Source organism: Leopardus geoffroyi, chromosome D4 (assembly GCF_018350155.1).
Source record: "Leopardus geoffroyi isolate Oge1 chromosome D4, O.geoffroyi_Oge1_pat1.0, whole genome shotgun sequence".
In the NCBI taxonomy this organism is placed as follows: Eukaryota; Metazoa; Chordata; class Mammalia; order Carnivora; family Felidae; genus Leopardus; species Leopardus geoffroyi.
The window spans coordinates 88,917,512-88,937,223 of NC_059342.1; the positions used below are offsets into that span (position 1 = coordinate 88,917,512).

General features: G+C 46.4%; 1 protein-coding gene across 1 annotated transcript in view; it reads left to right on the plus strand.

The window, feature by feature from the left end:
• Nucleotides 1-1,849: 1,849 nt before the first annotated feature.
• ABL1 (ABL proto-oncogene 1, non-receptor tyrosine kinase) overlaps nucleotides 1,850-19,712 on the plus strand; it is a 143,218-nt gene continuing 125,355 nt past the window's right edge. The window contains exon 1 of the mRNA XM_045468789.1: nucleotides 1,850-3,304. Within this exon, the coding sequence (XP_045324745.1) occupies nucleotides 3,169-3,304 (136 nt within the window). The 5' untranslated portion in view covers nucleotides 1,850-3,168. The remainder of the gene's footprint in view (nucleotides 3,305-19,712) is intronic.

The following is a 19,712-nucleotide window of genomic DNA, read 5'->3' on the forward strand; positions in this document are numbered from 1 at the left end:
GGGATTCTGTGGCTCCCTCTCTCTCTCTGCCCCTCCCCCACTCACACTCTGTGTCTCTCTCTCAAAACTAAATAAACCTTAAAAAAAAGAATTTGATCCAGTTGCTCAATTTTAAGCTGAACTAGAGAATGATGATGCACAGGATGCGATTAAAGCATGAATAGGAAGAAAGCAAAATTGCTAAAAATAAAGAGGAGGGTGCTGATCAGGGTAAGATCGTAGGTAAATAAAGGAGAACAAGGGCGCTGAATGTTTGAAGAATGATACTATGAGTCAGGACTAAGTGTCAACCAGATTATTTTGTGAGAGCAAAGCTAAACCTACTAACATCAATTAATACATTTCAGTTCTAACTTTGGGTACAAGTTTTCATATGCTCACATCGGTACCTCTACACGACTATTCTCGATGCCACTGTTAAGTCACTACCATTTCCCCATCCAGCAGAAATATTTCTAAAATCCGTAACTCAATATACTAACTGGGCGTACAACATCCATAATGTAGCTTCTTCCCTAATGCCAGCAACTTCTGAAAAGTCAATTGTCTAATATTTGGTCAAGTTATTTGATACTGAATGGTACAGTGGAAAAATCATGGGCTTTGCAGCAAGATTCATCCGGGCTCAAATGGTGACATTGTCACATACTAACTAGGCAAGTGACCTTGAGTAAGTCACGTCTCTGAATCTTTTTCCTCAAGTGCATAATGGGGAATAATACTACATGCTTCACTGGACTACAGTGAGGATTAAATTAGATAGTGTAGTTTGTGAAAAGCATTACGATATAGAGTAGGCACTAGAATGAGTGGATCTCCGTACAAATGGGCACATATCCCATATATGGGGACACACAGGGTGAAGACTAAGGGACCTGGTGGGTGCTTTTCAGTTGCAGGAGATGGGTTATGACAAGTGTGGGTTTGGTGTGTTTGGGTCATTGTCTCTGTGGGCCTGCTAGCCCAACAATCAGTATTTTCTCAGCTAACAGGGTGTTCTCATGCAAATACATGTATGTACACAAAATGAGGTCGTTTCATCTTAAAGGCTCTTTCTAGCTCAAACAGCTGCGATTACGCCTGGTTTAGCCTCTGAGAGGTGCTTAACAAGCTGTTCCTTTGATGAGGGAGCCTCTGGATACCCAAAGAAAATTCGTTCGCAATAGGTCGGATGCTCTTCAGTCATTTATATTTCGCCAGTTCTAATATTTATACTTCTTGCGGAAAAGGTGAGAATTTGGGGAGGGAGGGTAAGGCACCAAATACTTTGGTTTCCAGGAGCGGGCCAAATTTCCTTCTTCCCTAAAGAGGTTTAAGGAAGTAATCCAACTCCGGTTCTGAGATAATCCAATCCGCAGTTTTCCCCTTGCTTTGGCTCCGCGCCGGTCCTACTACCCGCGCAGGAGAGACATTGGCCAGCCCAACGCGAGGCAGGCGAGAGTCCACCGGCTCCCTGGAGGGCGGGACCGAAGCTCAGGAGCCGGGAGCAGAGGGCAAGAAGTCTCGGGTGCGCGCGGACAGGAGCGTGCGCCTCGGGACTACGACCCCCGGCATGCCCTGCGGCCGGCGCCGACTGGGGTTGGCCGGGAACTCTAGCCTACTGCCCTCACCGGCCAATGGGACGCAGGAGAGAGACCTGACCCGGATTTTCAGGGACCAATGGCGGTACAGAGGAGGCGGGGCTTCCTTGCCGCTCACCTTGCGCTCGGAAAAACCACATTTAAAAGGTCGTGTGGGGCCGAATTCTGGCGGGTCGGGAGACCAGAGGCGGAGGGCGCGGCGGCGTCCCCGAGAGCGGCGCCGGGAAGGCCCGGGTCCCCGCGAGGCGCGCGCCGGACGTCGGCGGGGGCGGGGTCAGGGGCGGGGCCTGGCCTCGTTGTGGAGCGGCTCCTAATCCATCATGGCGGCCGCGGGGGTCGGTGTCCGTCCCTGAGCAGCGCCGGAGCCGGAGCCGGTCCCCGGGTCCTGCGGCTGAGGAGCCCCTCGGTTGTCCACGGCTCCCACCTGCGGGGGGAGGCTGGGTCCCGCGGCGGAGTTCCGGGGATGTGACTGCCTGGCGGCGGCGGCGGCTGTAACAACGTCCGGAGCCGGGGGAGGGGGTGTCTCGGGCAGAGACCCCTGGGCTCGGGGCAGCCGAGGCGGCCGGGCCTCCTCCCCCCTCCGCCCGCCTCCCGCCTTCGGGGCCGCGAGCGTGCTCTGTCCCGTACGGCCCTGCCCTGGCTCTGGGGCACTGGGGGTGGTCTCTGTTTCCCCCCAGACCTGGGACACCCCGTTTCCTGAGGCGTGGAGGAGCGACGCCCCGGAGTAAGCCGCCCGTGCCCCGCCCCGGCAGCCTCCCCTTTACCCCGAGCCGCCCCTCGCGCCCACTCCCGGCCCCGAGTTTGGCCTCGGAGCCCCCCCCCCCCCGCCCCCCATTCATATCCCCTCCCTGCTGTCAAGTGGCCTCCCCTTCCCCCCCAGGTTGCTCCCGGGAGCCTCCAATGCCTTGACCTCTTCCAATGTCACCTACGGTCCCTTTAGTCTCAGCCCAAACAAAAACTTTAATGCAGAGGAAAAGCCTGGACTGGTTTCACAGGCCTTTTAAAAAGCGGACTTAAAAGTTGCTGGCAATGCATTCCTTGTCATCCGAGGCGAGGGCAAGCCCTCGCTGAAGTCTGGGTGACCCGTGTCGTTTTCCGGAGCGCAGGGTAGAGCAGCAGGAGCGGCAGCTAGTTTGGCAGGAAATGTGTCGGAAGATGAAGAAACTGAGATAGGAGGTAGGGTGGGCGACTTCCCCAGGAAAAGTTCTGGAGAAGCATCCAGAGGTGATCACCATTTCCTTTATGTGCGGGAATCGAGATGACTTTAGTGTTACTGACCCTTTTACAGCATCCCTGTGAATGTTTGTTTTTCTTCTTGGAGAGAAAGAAACTTACTCAGCCCGTGAAAGACACTCAAACTCAAGGAACTGTGGGGTCGCCCCGCAGTTGCAGGACTTCGAATTGATCGACCGCGGACATAATCGGAACTGCTGTTTACATGTGTTCACTTGTGTTTGACCGCAATGTACTGACTTGTGGCGATTCGGTGAATGTGAAATCCCACGTATGTACTGTTTCCTTCTAAGCCCGCTGACCATTCTGGAGGATCTCGAACCCTCTTCTGGAAAGGGGTGCCTATCATTACTTTATGGGGCAGCAGCCTGGAAAAGTTCTTGGGGACCAGAGGAGGCCAAGCTTGCCTGCCCTGCACTTTATCAAAGGAGCAGGGAAGAAGGAATCATCGAGGCACGGGGGTCCGCACTGCAATGTCTTTGTGGAACACGGTGAGTGCTTTTCAAGCTTTCGGATCCTGTTTTTTCCTGGTGTGTTCAGCTTAGGAATGCATAAGGCACTTTTGAACCACAGCGCTCGTGTCCCTTCCTTCCAGCTGTACTTGAAACTTGTGTTGCTGTCGTGTTCTCTTAGTTTGCGGAGGGACTGTGTTCGCATCAGAAGAAGTTACTCGGGGACTCTGTGTGGCTTTATCCAGAATCTCTCCGAGTTGTTTATTTCTCGCCTGATTCCCCTTCTCACTCACTGTTGACCTTAGATAAGCCATTTTCCTCTTCCAGTTTGCCGAGGAGAGTGCACTTAAGTCGTTTCTCGGATCAGAGTCCACGATCCTGCTCCAACCTGCTTTAGCCACGGAGGGGCTTTTATCGTATCCTCAGAGTGGCCCGTGCTCCCCAAAAGGTTAAGAACCACAGATCCTGGTGGACGCTAATATCCTTGACCTTTTCAGTCCTGAGTAGGACTTGAAAATGCCCACTTTGGAGCTACGTGGGAAAAATGGAGTGGGGAAGCAGTGTCCTTTGCGGATCGAGGAAACCCGGCTGCTTCTAGTTGCTTTGCCTTACCCAGGAGTGATCGTTTCCCCGGCGGTGGGGCTTGTAGCTTCCCCTGTCTCCCTGTTTCGGATGACATTTGGGGCCAGAAAGGGTGCCTTCGACATTTGCATGAGCACAGTTGGCATTTGATTGCAGACTGTCTGTATTCCACTGCACCTTTCCAGTAATTCCGTGTGAAGTTTTAAAGCGAAGGGTCGGCTTAGACTCCTGCCTGCTACAGGGGCCGGCCGTGAACCACTTAATTAGGGCCCTGGCCGTAGTGCTGTAGCCTGACGTTTTTCGAACCGTGAGCTTCATATAGGAATATGGACCCCACCCGCTCTATCAGCGAATGTTAGAAGAGCGCACGCGGCATCTACTTTGAAATTCAGCCTCAGATGCCTTTCAACGATGGGTGACCACGGTCAACAGAGGTCTCTGTGCCTTGCACTTGCACGTGACCGTTGAGGTTTTACTTTCTGACAGAAAAATATTTACCTCATCTATATAATTTGGGTGCTCGAATTGTAGTTTTCCTTGAAATACTAGTTACATTTTAGCACTGGTTTTAGGCTGGGAGATATTGAAGTTTGTTACATTCTGGTGCTTCCCCAATTCAGGATTTGTAAAGTGAAATTATTCACATTAAAAAATTTTTTTTCTAACGTTACTTATTTTTGAGAGAGAGAGAGAGAGAGACAGACAGACAGACAGAGCGTGAGCAGGGGAGGGGCAGAGCAGGCTCCAGGCTCTGAGCCGTCAGCACGGAGCCCGACGCGGGGCTCAAACCCACGAACTGCGAGATCATGATCTGAGCCGAAGTCGGACACTCAACCGACTGAGCCACCCAGGCGCCCCTGAGTTATTTATTTACATTTTTAACTAGTGACGATCATGCAGCCTTGGATAGTGAAAATTGGTACAGACTTTTTGGAGAGCTTTGGTCACACTTAGCAGAATTTAGTGTGTATATACCAATAACCCAGGAATCTCACTTCTAGGAAGCTATTCTAGTACAGAACAGTATGATCCCCTTGGGTGTCCCTGATACCCTTTCCGAGAGGGTCGAGGGGTTAAAACAGTGTTCATGTTACTCCAATTCTCAGATGCTGTTTGCACTCTTTGCGCTAATGGTGCAAAAGTCATGCAGGCTCCTTAGCGTGAATCAAGGCTGCAGCACCTAACTATCCTAGGAGCCATCGTACCCTTCGTGCCGTGCACTCGCGATGAGTACAATACAATGAAATAAGAATTTGGTTTTCACCTGAATGCTCTCGATGCAGTCGTAGAACAGGTTAAATTTATTAACCGTTGCCGCGCGTGGAGATGGTTTTTCCCGTAGTCTGTGGGATGAAATGAGAAGGTGCACGTGAACGTCTCTGCTGTGCACTGAGGTATGATGGTCCTCTCTCCAGGAGAAGCAGATGGGCAGTTCTTTGAGCCGCGTGCTGAACTAGCTGCGTTTTTCACCGACTGCCATTTTTACTCCGTTTTACTGCCACCGACAAACAACGGTTAGTCAGTCTGAAAAAAAAAAAAAAAAAAGGAGAAAGGAGTCTTTCAAGAAAACAACTGGCAGTGTATGTTGCCAGTGATAAAACTTCAGCTTTCCAATGAAAATTAGGATTTTGGAAAACTTGTATCTGCTACTGTGGTGTAGAGATCGGTGGTGATATTTACAGGTGCGGTGCTTTGATAGCTTATAATGAAATTGTATCATTCAGCAAATCTACATAATTCAGTGAACCCATTTTTTCTAAGTGATCACCGTGTGGGATCCTAAAATCACACACAGGTAGGGGCGCCTGGGTGGCGCAGTCGGTTAAGCGTCCGACTTCAGCCAGGTCACGATCTCGCAGTCCGGGAGTTCGAGCCCCGCGTCAGGCTCTGGGCTGATGGCTCAGAGCCTGGAGCCTGTTTCCGATTCTGTGTCTCCCTCTCTCTCTGCCCCTCCCCCGTTCATGCTCTGTCTCTCTCTGTCCCAAAAATAAATAAACGTTGAAAAAAAAAAAAATTAAAAAAAAAAAATCACACACAGGTAAAAAAATCCATCCAGGGTGCAAGGTGGGCCAATGGATTTTAATGTTACAAAAGTTCCCTGATACAGTGTTGGGTTCTACATCACAACTAACCTTTAAGAAACTATCACTTAATGGCGTTTTGGTGTAGCTTCTAAGAAGAATAAATACAGTGATCTAAAAAGGCTACTTTTTTGGTAGCCAACAGTTATTTTCCAGTAATAAAAATGTTTTTAAATGAATAAATTTTAGAATTTCAGTTTAAATTTCTTAAAAAAAAATTTTTTTTTAATGTTTATTTTTGAGACAGAGAGAGACAGAGCATGAACGGGGGAGGGTCAGAGAGAGGGAGACACAGAATCTGAAGCAGGCTCCAGGCTCTGAGCTGTCAGCACAGAGCCCGACGCAGGGCTCGAACTCACGGACTGTGAGATCATGACCTGAGCTGAAGTCGGATGCTTAACCGCCTGAGCCACCCAGACGCCCCTCAGTTTAAATTTCTAATGTGGTAAACTCTGGTGAGATAATCTATATAAACAAAAGCTTGTTGGGGTCCTGAGTAATTTTCAAGAGTGTGAAAAGGTCCTGAGATAAGAAAGTTAGAACTGCGGCTCTAGAAGTTTTCTCACGAAGGCACATAAGGCTGTGTATTGCAGGTGCACCATGAAATACTACCCTTGAAAGGCATCTGTGTAGTGCTAAGAGGTAAAAAGCAATCTGGAGATGAGTCAGCATGGTATGGGAATTGGGATTTAGGTGGCATCGGAGAAAAACTTGGACTTCTTACTTTGCCTTTGTGATTTCTTTCTGTGACAAATTTGCTATAATGCAGAACATAAAAAGATGCAAAAACTGAATTGATGGCCGCTCAACCAAACTGTCCCTCTTTTGCAGCAGCTTTTTATGAAAGAATTTGCCTAATTCATGTTTTACTGAAGACAAATCAATTTCTTTGGACCTTGGGTATCTTTTTCTAGGGCAACACAGTCTTATTTTGTGTTACAGATTGTTCTTGATCCTTCGTAGGGTGATCTTTCTAGAGTTGGTTAATATCCATATAGGTTGGATTAAAAAACTTGCAGTCATGGGTCACCCGGGCGACTCAGTAGGTTGTGTCCAGCTTCGGCTCAGGTCGTGATCTCATGGTTCATGGGTTCAAGCCCCGGGTGGGGTTCTGTGCTGACAGCTCAGAGCCTGGAGCCTGCTTCGGATTCTCTCTCTCTTTCTCTGCCCCTTCCTCCACTCGTGTGCTGTCGCTCTGTCTCAAAAATAAATAAACATTAAAAATTAAAAAAAAAAAAAACCCACCTTGCAGTCATAACATACATTGTTGGACCAGACACGAACCTGGAAGCCAAGAATGCTGCAATGTGAGAGCGGCAGTGGTGAATCTGGAAGGAGAGGGCAGATGGCAGTTTTTTGCCAGGATCATTCAGGGTCAGAATGGCTAGTCATATGTACAGGGAGAAAAAAAAGGAAACCATGGTATTATTTCACGCACCATATGTCCCTTCCAGATTTCAGTGGCTCGACTACAGAAAATTCACTTTCGGGAGAGTCGGTAAAAGAGGAATAAGAGCATTCACTAGTAAACCTCTTTTCCTTAGTAGTTTCCTTCTTTTTCCAACAAATATTTATTGAGCACACTATGTATCAGGGAATGTTGTAGTCATCGGTGATACATTAGCCAACAAAAAACATCCCTGCCCTCCTGGAATTTACATTCTAGTGGGAGGAGACAGACCATGAATAAGCTAGGTAAGTAAAGTAGAGAGTGTGTTAGATGGTAGTAGGTTCTGGAGAGAAACATAACATAGAAAAGGGGCTGAGGAATGTTGGGCCCTGCGATTTTAGTTAGGGAGGCCTCCAGGAGAAGGTGACAGTTGAATAAAGACCCGAAGGCAAAGGTGGGAAGTGAGGAACAAGCCTTGGAAATAATGGGGAAATCATCAGTGCAAAGGCCCTGAGGCAGAGCTTGTTGAGCATGTTTGAGGAGAAGCCCAGAGTAACTGGAACCCTGGGAGCAAAAGGAGAGTGGTAGGAGATAAAATGGGGGTTAGGAGAGGATGGCTGGAGCAGAATGTGGCCTTGTTGACCATTGGAAGACTTTTGACTTTTCACTTGTGTGGTTGGGAAGCCTTTGGAGAATTTTGAGAGAGGATTAACAGGACCTGATTTCTGTTCTATTAAAATGTCCCTGGCTGCTGCATTCCGAAGGAGGAGAAAGAGGAAACGGATTACACTTAGGGGTTGGTTGCCCTAATCTGGATGAGGACGGTCGTGGCTTGGACCAGAGTGGCGGCAGTGGTGAAGGGGTCAGATGGCGTGACTATCCAGGCACAGCTGCCCGGATTTGCTGTTGAATTAGACCTGAGATGGGGGGTGCAGGGTTGAGAGAAGTCGAGGGCGACTCCAAGGTGTTTGGACTGAATCACTGGAAAAATGGAGTCGCCTTTTACTGCAAGACAGACAAGTGGGGTTTGGGGAGGTGTGTTGTGGGGAATGGAGACGAGGATCCGGGCATGTTACCTTTGAGATGTCTATTATTGGGCATCCCGGTGGATGTGTCACATACGCGTTTGAGTCTACAAGCTTGAATTCAGGGAAGCAGTCCCGGCTGGAGAGGGAACGTGGGGGTCACCAGGTTACGGGTGCATGTCAAGCTGTGAGAACAATGACAGGCCCCAGGGAGAACTCTCCCGAGTATGAACCTTCCAAAAGTGTGAGGTGACATTCGGTAGTTTATGAAATTAGGACTTCATGTTTTTATATAGGATTAGTTTGATTCGTTTTTGGGGGGCGGTGACATTTGAATTTTGAGTGGGAATGATTTTAACTCATTCTTAAGTTTTACTTTGTTGTCGTTGTTGGTTTATTTTTGAGAAAGAGAGTGTAGGCCGGGGAAAGGCAAAGAGAGGGAGACACAGAATCTGAAGCAGGTTCCAGGCTCTGAGCTGTCAGCACAGAGCCTCATGCAGGGCTCGAACTCACCAACTGTGAGATCATGACCTGAGCTGAAGTCGGATGCTTAACTGACTGAGCCACATAGGCTCCCCTCGTTTTTAAGTTTTAAATCCTGTTTCTCTGAGGACTGTTTTTTTTTTTCCTAAATCAAAAAGTTGCAGATTTAAAAAAATTTGCACATAATTTTTCCTATTCTTGGTAACAAGTGTTTAATTTTTTTAATTAAAAATCACTTTGTTTAGTTTATTTATTTTAAGAGAGAGAGAGAGAGAGAGAGAGAGAGAGTGCGCGAGCAAGACCTGAGCCAAAATCAAGAATTGGAGGCTTAGCCGACTGAGCCACCCAAGCGGCCCCAGTGTTTTAAAGGTAAAAAATCCATTTCAATTTTAAAAGTTTGGTTGGGGAGCCTGGCTGGCTCAGTCAGGTGGTGGAGCATGCAACTCTCGATCTCACGGTTGTGAGTTTGAGCCCCATGCTTGGGGTAGAGTTTAGTTAAAAAAACAAATAAATAAAATAAAAAATAAGTTTTATAATACTTTACTAGTTAATGCTTTAAAAAATTTAAGTTTTTAAAAAAAATAATTTGTGGATTTTCTGATTGTAAGTTAGTACATCTATGTCCTGCAGGGTATTATTTAATTTGGTAATGCCTCATGTTTTACTTATGAGTTTACCTGAAAACTGGTTTTAAGAAATTGTTTACTCTCACTTGAAAACTATTTTACAGGGGCGCCTGGGGGGCTCAGTCAGTGAAGCGTCTGACTTCAGCTCAGGTCATAATCTCACAGTTTGGGAGTTCGAGCCCCGTGTCGGGCTCTGTGCTGACAGTTCAGAGCCTGGAGCCTGCTTCGGATTCTGTGTCTGTCTCCCTCTCTCCCTGCCCCTCCCCCGTTTGTGGTCTGTTTCTCTCTCTCAAAAATAAATAAACATTAAAAAAATTTATAGACAAAAAACTATTTTACAGTTCTTGGGGTGCCTGGGTGGCTCAGTTGGTTAAGTGTCTGACTCTTGATTTCAGCTCAGGTCATGATCTCATGGTTTGGGAGTTCGAGCATTGGGCTCTGTGCTGACAGCGTGGGGCCTGCTGGGAATTCTCTCTCTCTCTCTCTCTCTCTCTCTCTCTCTGCTCCTCCCCTACTTGAGCATGCATACATGCATGCACGCTCTCTCTCTTTCTCAAAATAAATAGACATTAAAGAAAACTATTTTACGGTTCTCGAGTAAAACTTTGTTGAAGGTAATAGGAGTATGATAAATCAACACTAATTCCCATCACCGGTAAATTGTACTAGTATCCATATAGCTCAGCAGGTGGGAAACCGTGCAAGTGTGGAGTCTACAAGTTTTGAAGTTGAATGAGTCAGATTCTTAAAAAGAAGTCATTTGGAAAGATGACATTTACCTACTTAGGCTGGGGACTGAGTTGTGAGCTGTGAAAATGCGGACCAGTGTACATGTACCTTTTTTTAAGGCACCCCGTGATTTCCTGTCAGTGAATACATTCTGTATGGCCTTCTTACTGTTCATGAAACCTTATCGCCCATTTTAAGAAGTATGCTTAGGGGCATCTGGGTGGCTCAGGCAGTTGAGCATCCGACTCGCGACTTTGGCTCAGGTCACGATCTCACAGTTGCTGGGATTGAGCCTCGCGTCAGGCTCTGTGCTGACAGCAAAGAGCCTGCTTGGGATTCTCTCTCTCCCTCTTTCTCTGCTCCTTTCCCACTTGCGTGCTCTCTCTGTCTCAAAATAAGTGAAAATTATTTTTAAAAAATCTTAAAAAAAGAAATATGTTGGTAATACAGAGGAAAGCAGGAATTTCAGTTGTGGGATAAAGGAGGATGATCAAAAATGATTTAACCAGAAGAATTTTTACCTTATTTAAACAGATCTCCATGTGATATATGCTGCTGTGTTGTGATGCGTGTTGCAAATTGTGCATTTTTTGAACGGGGGCATAGCGATGAGTTAATATGCTCGAGCTAAGAATTATACCCATAGGAGTATGTCAAGCATATTCTCTGGATCTAGGGGGAAAAGGTTAAAATCGATATCTAGAAGATGAGCTTCAGTAAAGGGAAGGGCTCCCTGAAGGCCTCTTTGGAGCACATTTAGCCATTCCCTACCTCTTTGCCTCTTTGGTGGTTGTGCCCTGACATTATGCTTTTGTGTGTTCACAACCTGCCTGCCTTTCAAAACTCTGCTTGGGTCCCACCTCCTTCTTGAACACAAATTCTGATGTGCTTTTTTAATTTTATTACTATTGTTTTTTTAAAGCGAGCTCCAATGCCCGATGTGGGTCTTGAACTCATGACCCTGAGATCGAGAGTTGCATGTTCTACTGACTGAGCCAGTCAGGTGCCCCTGATGTATCATTTCAAGGTGTTTAATTCCCAAACATTTGGGGAGTCTAGGTATCTTATTGATTTCTAACTTAAGTGCATTGTGGTCAGAGAATATCTTCTGTAAATTTCAGTCTTTTGACATTTACTAGGACCAATTTTCTAGCCCCACATATGACCTATCTTACTGAATGTTCCATTTGTACTTGAAAAGAATCTATATCTTGCAGTTGTAATTTTCTGTAAATGTGAATTAGATCAAGTTGGTTGATAGTGTTTAAAATCTTCCACATCCTTACTTACTTTTTGTCTATTTTATCTGTACCTTTGCTGAGTTTCTTTTTGGTCTCTTTTTTTCACTGAGAGGCAGGTATTAAAAATCAGCAGCTATAGTGGTAGATTACCTCCCCCTTTCAATTCTATCAGTTTTTTTTGGCCTTAAGAGCAATTATCAGAAAACAAGAAAGACTGGGGTGGGGGGGTACCTAAGCATTTAAGTCAAGAAGCTAGAAAAACAAAGTAATTCACAGTACACAGAAGTAAGAGACTAGTACCAACGAAAACAGAAATTAAGAAATGGAAATGTCGGGGTGCTTAGGTGGCTCAGTTGGTTGAGCATCCACCCCCCCTCCTTTTTTAATGTTTATTTTTGAGAGAGAGAGAGAGAGAGTGCTAGTGAGAGAGGGGGCAGAGAGAGAAGTAAATGCAGAATCCAAAGTAGGCTCCAGGCTCCACGCTGTCAGCACAGAGCCCAATGTGGGCTTGAACCCACGAACCTTGAGATCATGAGCTGAGCTGAAGTTGGATGCTTAACCGACTGAGCCACCCAGGCTCCCCGAGCATCCAACTCTTGATTTTGGTTCTGGGGTCGTGGGGCTAAGCCCCAAGTTGGGCTCCATGGTCAGTGTGGAGCCTGCTTAGGATTCTCTCTCTCCCTCTGCCCTTCTCCCCCGCTCGTGTGCTCGCTCTCTCCAAGACGTACGTACGTACATACATACGTACATACATACATACATACATACAAGAAATGGAAATGCCAATAAAACCGAGAGCTAATGTGGAAAAAAAATCAGTAAAATAGCCAAATCTTTTAGCAAGATTGATGAAGAAGAAGAAAAGAGGCACAAGAGCATGGCATTCAGGATGGGAATGTAACCGTGAACGTGCAGTTTGTTTCATGTATTTGGAACCTCTGTTGGGTCCCCAACACTATGGTTTTTTGTTTTTTGTTTTTTGTCTTGGTCTCTCTCCGTTGTTGCTTTGTTTTTCTAGCTTCTTGAGTTAAATGCTTAGGTTCCTCCCCACCCCCTGCCTTTCTTGTTTTCCAATAATTGCTGTTGATCTGTGTTCAAATTGACTAACGCTTCTGCAGTTTTCCATGGTTAATCTCTTTAAGATTCTCATTTCAGCTCTGGTATTTTCTTTTTTAAAAAAATTTTTTTTTTCAACGTTTATTTATTTTTGGGACAGAGAAAGACAGAGCATGAACGGGGGAGGGGCAGAGAGAGAGGGAGACACAGAATCGGAAACAGGCTCCAGGCTCCGAGCCATCAGCCCAGAGCCTGACGCGGGGCTCGAACTCACGGACCGCGAGATCGTGACCTGGCTGAAGTCGGACGCTTAACCGACTGCGCCACCCAGGCGCCCCAGCTCTGGTATTTTCAATTTCAAAATTTCCATCTGGTTCTTTTAGATAGTTTGCGTTTTCCACTGAGTTTCTCCATCATCTTAGTCATTAGGCCCATCTTTGCCTCCAAACTCTTAAAGGTATTTATAATAAAGAATTTGCCTGCTAATTTAAGTATCTGGGTAATCTTGGGGTCTGTTTTTATTGACTGCTTTTTCCTCTACGTTGTGAGTCAACATTTTCATGCTTCTTTGCATGTTTAATAATTTTTTTGTTGTATGTCAGGTATGTGGATGTCACACTGCAGGGATTCTGGATCTTGTTGTCTTACTTCAGGGTTTTGGTTTTTTTTCTAACCTGCAGTGACTAGCCTGTTCTTTTGACCATCTCGCCTGGATTTATGCTTTGTTAGAGTGAGTCAGCTTTGGATTCATCCTTAGTCCAGAGGCATGGCCCTTGCTCTAGAGGGCGTCCTTTAGACTTAATGCTTGGCCTTTCTGGGATGTCAAGTAAAGGACCGAGGTGCTCAGCGCGGCCTCTCCATGCAGGATCGGCTGACACCATGAAAGCTTCATCTCTCAGTGCTCAGGTGCCACCCTCACAGCCACTGCTGTCTGTTAGGCCTTCTAGAATCTCACCGCGTGTGTGTGCTGCCCAGCCTTCTGCCAGGGACCCATGGGGCACTTCCCTCCTCTTCTGCCCGCCATGCACCCCCTCCTGTTATATGTCCTGCCCTACACTTTCTAGGTGCCTCCACAGCCACAAATCCTGGTCTCGGCTTCCTCCCTTCCAGGAGACCTTCCAGGAGCCGGTGGCTCTCTGTTTGGGTTCCAGCTCCCTGCACTGCAGCTGGGAAAGTTGCCCCAGGGCAGGAAGTCAGAGGTGACTGGCTGTTCACCTTGTGTTTTTCTCTCCTCTCTGGGATCACAGTCCTGCCTGCCTGTTGTTTAACACCTGGAACCAGCCGTCTCAAATATTCGCTTAAGGCAAAGGATGTCTGATAGGAGAGTGCCGTCGCCGTGCATTCTTGACAAACTGATACTGTCCCTGTTTAAAATGCTAGCTTTTCTTGTGGTTGTACAGTGCTGTCTCATTGTGGTTTTGATTCACTAGCTTCTTTGAGGACTCACTGAAATGAAGCACCTTTCCATATGCTTATTGGCCATTTGGATGTTATACATATGTATCATTGTGTATGTGCATGTGTAAATTGGTCTAAATGTCTGCATGTGTGTGTGACCTGTCAGTTCACCTCTTTTGCCCATTTTTCTTGTTATGTTTCTTCTTTGTAGGAGTTATTTATATATTCTCAATACAGGTCTTTTGTTGGATATATTTACTGCTAATATTGAGTCATGCTCTGTGGCTTGCCTTTTCACTCTCTGAATGGTATCTTTGATGAACTGACAGGTTTTAATTTTAATGTAGTTCAATTTAATAATTTTTTTTCTTGGTGCTTTTTTATGTCCTATGTAGGAGATCCGTCTACCCCAAGGTCACGAAGAAGTTTTTCTTTTTGTTTTTTGTTTCTTTTAGTTGAGTTTTTATTTTAATTCCAGTGTAGTTAACATATAATGCCATATTAGTGTCTGGTTTCATGAAGAAGTTTTATTCCATTACCTTTCGTACACAGGTCTACAGTTTACCTGGAATTGATTTTTCTTTACCTTTTAAGATTTTATTTATTTATTTGTTTTGAGAGAGAGAGAGAGCAAGCAGGGAAGGGTTAGAGAGAGGCGTAGAGAGAATCTCAGGCAGGCTGCGTACCCGACATGGGGCCAGAACCCAGGAACCGTGAGATCACGACCTGAGCCGAAGTCAAGAGTTGGACGCTTAACCGACCGAGCCACCCAGGCACCCCAAGATTTTTTTTTTTTTTTAACGTTTATTTATTTTTGAGACAGAGAGAGAGCATGAACGGGGGAGGGTCAGAGAGAGAGGGAGACACAGAATCGGAAGCAGGCTCCAGGCTCTGGGCCATCATCAGCCCAGAGCCCGACGCAGGGCTCGAACTCATGGACCGTGAGATCGTGACCTGAGCCGAAGTCGGACACTTAACCGACTGAGCCACCCAGGCGCCCCAAGATTTTGTTTTTTAAGTAATCTCTACCCCTACCCCCACCATGGGGCTCGAACTCACAACCCCAAGATCAAGAGTCGCACGCTCCAAGCACTGAGCCAGCCAGGCACCCCGGAATTGATTTTACTGTGTTGGGGTGATGGTTTATTTTTATTTTTTCCACGCTGACCTGTAGTTCTTTAATTGAAGAGCACAGTTGCTGCTGCATCAATCGGGTATCCGTCTATGTGTGGGACTGTTTGGGAACTCCTTACTGTGTTCGTTGGTTCTGTTTTTCTGTCCTTGCACAGGGCTGTCCTATCTGAAATACTACCCCTTTAAAATAAGTCTTAAGACCTCCAGTTTTGTTCTTCAGGATTGTCTTGGCTTTTCCTGCTCCTTTGTATTTGCAAATACATTTTAGACTCAGTTTTATCAGTTTCCTGCCCAAACAAAAACACGCGTGAGGATTTTCTACTAGGATTACACTAAATCTGTAGATTACTTTGATCCTCGGAATAAATAATGGAATATAGAGAATTCTGATTGATAAAAGCAGACCTCTTCAGGAGACATTTTTTTTCCTTATTAATCATAAAGGTGGAATGATTTCTATAAATCGTTGAAGATTTCAAAACATCAGCTTATTCCAGATTCACCTTTCTGCGTGTTGTTTTTCATTCTGTTTTTCTTGGACACTTAGTTCTTGGTTCCTTGATGGTGGAGACCATGTTTATACATCTTCATGGGTCCAGCATATATATATATATATATATATATATATATATATATATATATATATATAATGAAAATATTACTATCTTAAGATATTTTTAACTTATAAATTTAGTATTATAAAGTACTTTGACAAACATATATTTAATATATATTTTAAATGTTTATTAACTTATTTTGAGAGAGAGAGAGAGTGTGTGTGTGGGTATGCCAGCAGGGGAGGGGAGAGATAGAGGGAGACAGAGAATCCCAAGCAGGCTCTATGCTGTCAGCACAGAGCCCCATGTGGAGCTCGAACTCATGAACTGTGAGATCATGACCCGAGTCAAAATCAAGAGTCAGACACTTAACCGACTGAGCCATTCAGGCACCCCCAGTATTATATCTTTTACAGACTAGATGCTCAGTAAATATGCAGCTGAATCTCATTGATTATCTCAGTGCCCACTCTGTATCATGTACTGTCAGTCTGGGGTTGTACAGCACACTACCCTGGAACCAGGGGACAACAAAAGGCTCCTTGTGTCCGGTTTACAATCCTAAGGACCACCATCAGCCATCTGCTGGGGAAAATGGTTACCGCCTTTGACTCAACAGTGTAGCGGTAGGTCCAGCAAATGGGCCAGGGCAAGGGGGCACTTGTTCAACTTGATCATGGCTGTTAAGCGGTGAGGAGACCCCTGTTGGGGCCACAGCAGTGTCTTTTCTTTCGTTCTCATCTCTCTTATGACAGGGCTGCTTGTGGCCACTAACTGGATCTGGAAATGTAGTACAGGAGTATAACGCGGAATTTACAGTCATACCTAAACTACTAATTGGAACCTTCACTTAATGGATTTTATCTTTGGCCCTTGCAGCTTTAGGAACGAAAGGCAGCCAGTCCAGTGTCAAGCATTTAGGCGAAACAAACAACAGCATTTTCCCTGGTGATGAACGGATTCAGCCTAAACCTCTGTACTTTCTGCTTCTGCAGTGTCATATCCTAATTCATACTGGTGATGAATCAAGTTGGTGATTCTGTAGCATCCCAAATTACAAAGGGTGTCTGTGTCTCGTGGATGTGAAAGGTTTAACTGTTTTTAGAGCACTCGTTTTCGGTCTATGGTATAGGTAGCACAGACCATGTTCCTGGTTTTCGGTAGAGTAAGCTGTGGTCCAGGATGGTAACAAAGTGGTTTTTAGGATTACACTGCTGATTTGTTACAGAGCTGGGGTTGAAATCAAGTACATCTTGATAGCTTGAGTATGTTTTTCTACCCAAGACATTACTTTCTGAAGATGAACTCATCCTTTTGAAAATGTTCACAACACTGAAATGAGGGGGGTTTAGAGTTTATTTCGATAGAAATTTTAGGTTTTCACCTTTTTGTGGGCTGTGTTTTTGGTACTGATTCACATAACGAATGCACACAAATACATGGTCTAAGAGCCATGACCTTGCACCTGGGATACCCTCCGATCTCAGGGCTGGAAAGGACCCGAGGCTAGCTGCTTCTCTGTGCTTAGGTACAGGTCCCCACACCGCATGGGTGACTGCTCCGTTAGGTGCGAGAGCTAGTCGTGGGGGCTGCCTGGTGCCCACAGAGGCCACGGCGGTCTGGTGGGAGGAGGGGAGCGGGAATAGTGGCGGCCCTGCAGGGGTGTGAGCCCTGGCCAAGACGCGGGGCTTCTGTGCACACAAGAGTGCAGAGTGCTGGCCCTCGCCTGTCCTCAGGTGTTTACAACCCGGGACGGAGAAAAACAAGAGCAAAGTAAGAAAACTGTAGTGGAAAGGAAACTGGATGAGGGCCCAGGGGAAGGGACAGAGTGGGTTGGTTGGGACCGGTGAGTGCCACAGCTGCCTGCCCGGCGCATGGCGCCAGTGCCGTGGGGGCTGTGCTGTGTGTGGCCCAGGCCGTGGCGATCAGGGGACTCCATGCCCCTCCGAGACCGGTTGTCAAGAGAGGGGAGCACGGCTATCTGCCCTGTGATCCTAGTCCTTTGCTGCAGTGCGTGGCTCACTCCTGGGCCTGCCAAGGTGATGTGTCCTGTGTGTTTTCTGTTCATCCCTGGTTTTGGCTAAACTTCCAGGACGGCCGTTTGTGAAAAGCACGGGTACTTTTCACCACTTAACTTACGTGCTCCCACTGCCCTGCTTGTCATTCTGGGACGTGTGCTCAGCAGCGAGTCAGCTGGGACGTGCACGTGGCTTCTCGGTTATTCACCAGGTGCCCCGGTGCGGTGCGTTCTCCTGACTTATTTCTGAGAAGCACTGATGACTGCGTTTGAAACTGTCTCCGCGGGCTGGGGTGTCCAGCAAAACGCTTCCATCTCTCCTGAAGTGCCTTAGAGACACTGGAAGCCACCTGATTCACGGATGGTGGGCCGCATATAAATAACCCATCTTTGACACCAAGTGGTGTCATGTATTCCTTGACCCTTTATGGCTGCCATGCGAGTGCTTTCTCTGGCCGGGCACTGTGCGGAGCCCTTGGCGTGTTATTTTCTAAAGTGCCACATAATGCCAGAGCCCTGATGCTCAATTGCAGTCCAGGTTTAGGATTCTGTAGCTTAAAACCCTCTGGTGGTTCCCATCAGGTGGAGCAACAGCGTCTGTTTTTGTAAACAGTCGTGTACCCTTATCCCTAATCATTTTTTGAGCAAACATACCACTCGCGTATATCTATTTGCCCCAGTTGTGTTTGAAGTTGCGGACTTGAATGTTTTTCAGCTATTTGCTTCTCTGGAGACAAAAGTAGGCAAAGAGTAAAGGTAGGGTGGCGAGAAGGGTGTTAGACCTTTTAATTGTCTGTGTGCAGGTAGTTTTATGCCGGCCTGCCTGATGGAGCACCCAGCTCTTTTGATTTGTAGTTTTCTGTAGAAAGAAAAAAACCAACCGACCCTCAAACAGTAGTGAAGTCCTTGAGACCCCCTTGTTTCTCCCTTCCTCCTTTCTGCCCACATATTCTGGCTTCTGATAGGAAATGGAGATGCCTAGAGTAAGGGGAAAATGACTTTCACATTTAGGTTTCTTTCATTTTTTAATTTTTTTAACATTCATTTTTGAGAGACAGAGAGAGACAGAGAGTGAGTGGGGGACTTGCAGAGAGAGGGGGAGACACAGAATCCGAGGCAGGCTCCAGGCTCCGAGCTATCAGCATAGAGCCCGACAGGGGGCTTAAACTCACGGACTGTGAGATCATGACCTGAGCCGAAGCAGGACGCTTAACCAATGGAGCCACCCAGGCACCCCTCACATTTAGGTTTCTTATTCTAAAGTCTTGGGGTGCCTGGGTGGCTCTGTCAGTTGAGCGTCCGACTCAGTTCGGCTCAGGTCATGATCTCACAGCTCGTGGGTTCGAGCCCCGTGTCGGGCTCCGTGTCGATGGCTCAGAGCCTGGAGCCTGCTTCGGATTCTGTGTCTCCCTCTCTCTCTGCCCCTGACCCACTCTCATTCTGTCTCTGTCTCTCTCAAAAATAAACAAACATTTAAAAAATTAAAAAAAAATAAAGTTCTTTCCCCCATATTTCAGCCTGATTTGTTGTGATAACCAATCTCCAATCTTGTTCTTTGAAATGCATGTGGAAAAACGTAGATCAGTGGGGAGATTTGTCATGTTTGGTCTCATGAAACCCCAGAATTGTCTGATTATCAAATTCCCGCTTGTTTGGTTGTAGCTAAAATTCTGTGTTTAAAAGAGTAAAATTTGTTACTACTCCCTGCAAATTGAAGATCAGGTAAAAATGCACAAAGCAGAACTGGCAAAGTAAGGCTTGACAGTGTGGCTTGTAAGTGAAACCAAACCTTCCCGGAGGCGAAAATACAGGCTGTGGGACGTATAGGAGTTTTGTTGTACTTTGACGACGGTTTCCTGCTTCTGTGTCTGTCTCCTAGGCAAAGAGGGAGGTGGGTGACATTGAAATCTTGGCTTTATCTGAAGTCAGGTCCCAGTGTACCACTTACTAAGCAGTGTGACTGTAGACACCAGCTTGTACTTAGTAGATATTAGTTGAGCGCGATCTCTGTACGTTGTGAGGTTCTGGGAATAAAGCAAGTTCTTTCTTTCTTTCTTTCTTTCTTTTTTTTTTTTTTGATGTTTACTTATTTATTTTGAGGGAGAGCAAGCTAGCAAGCACGAGTGGG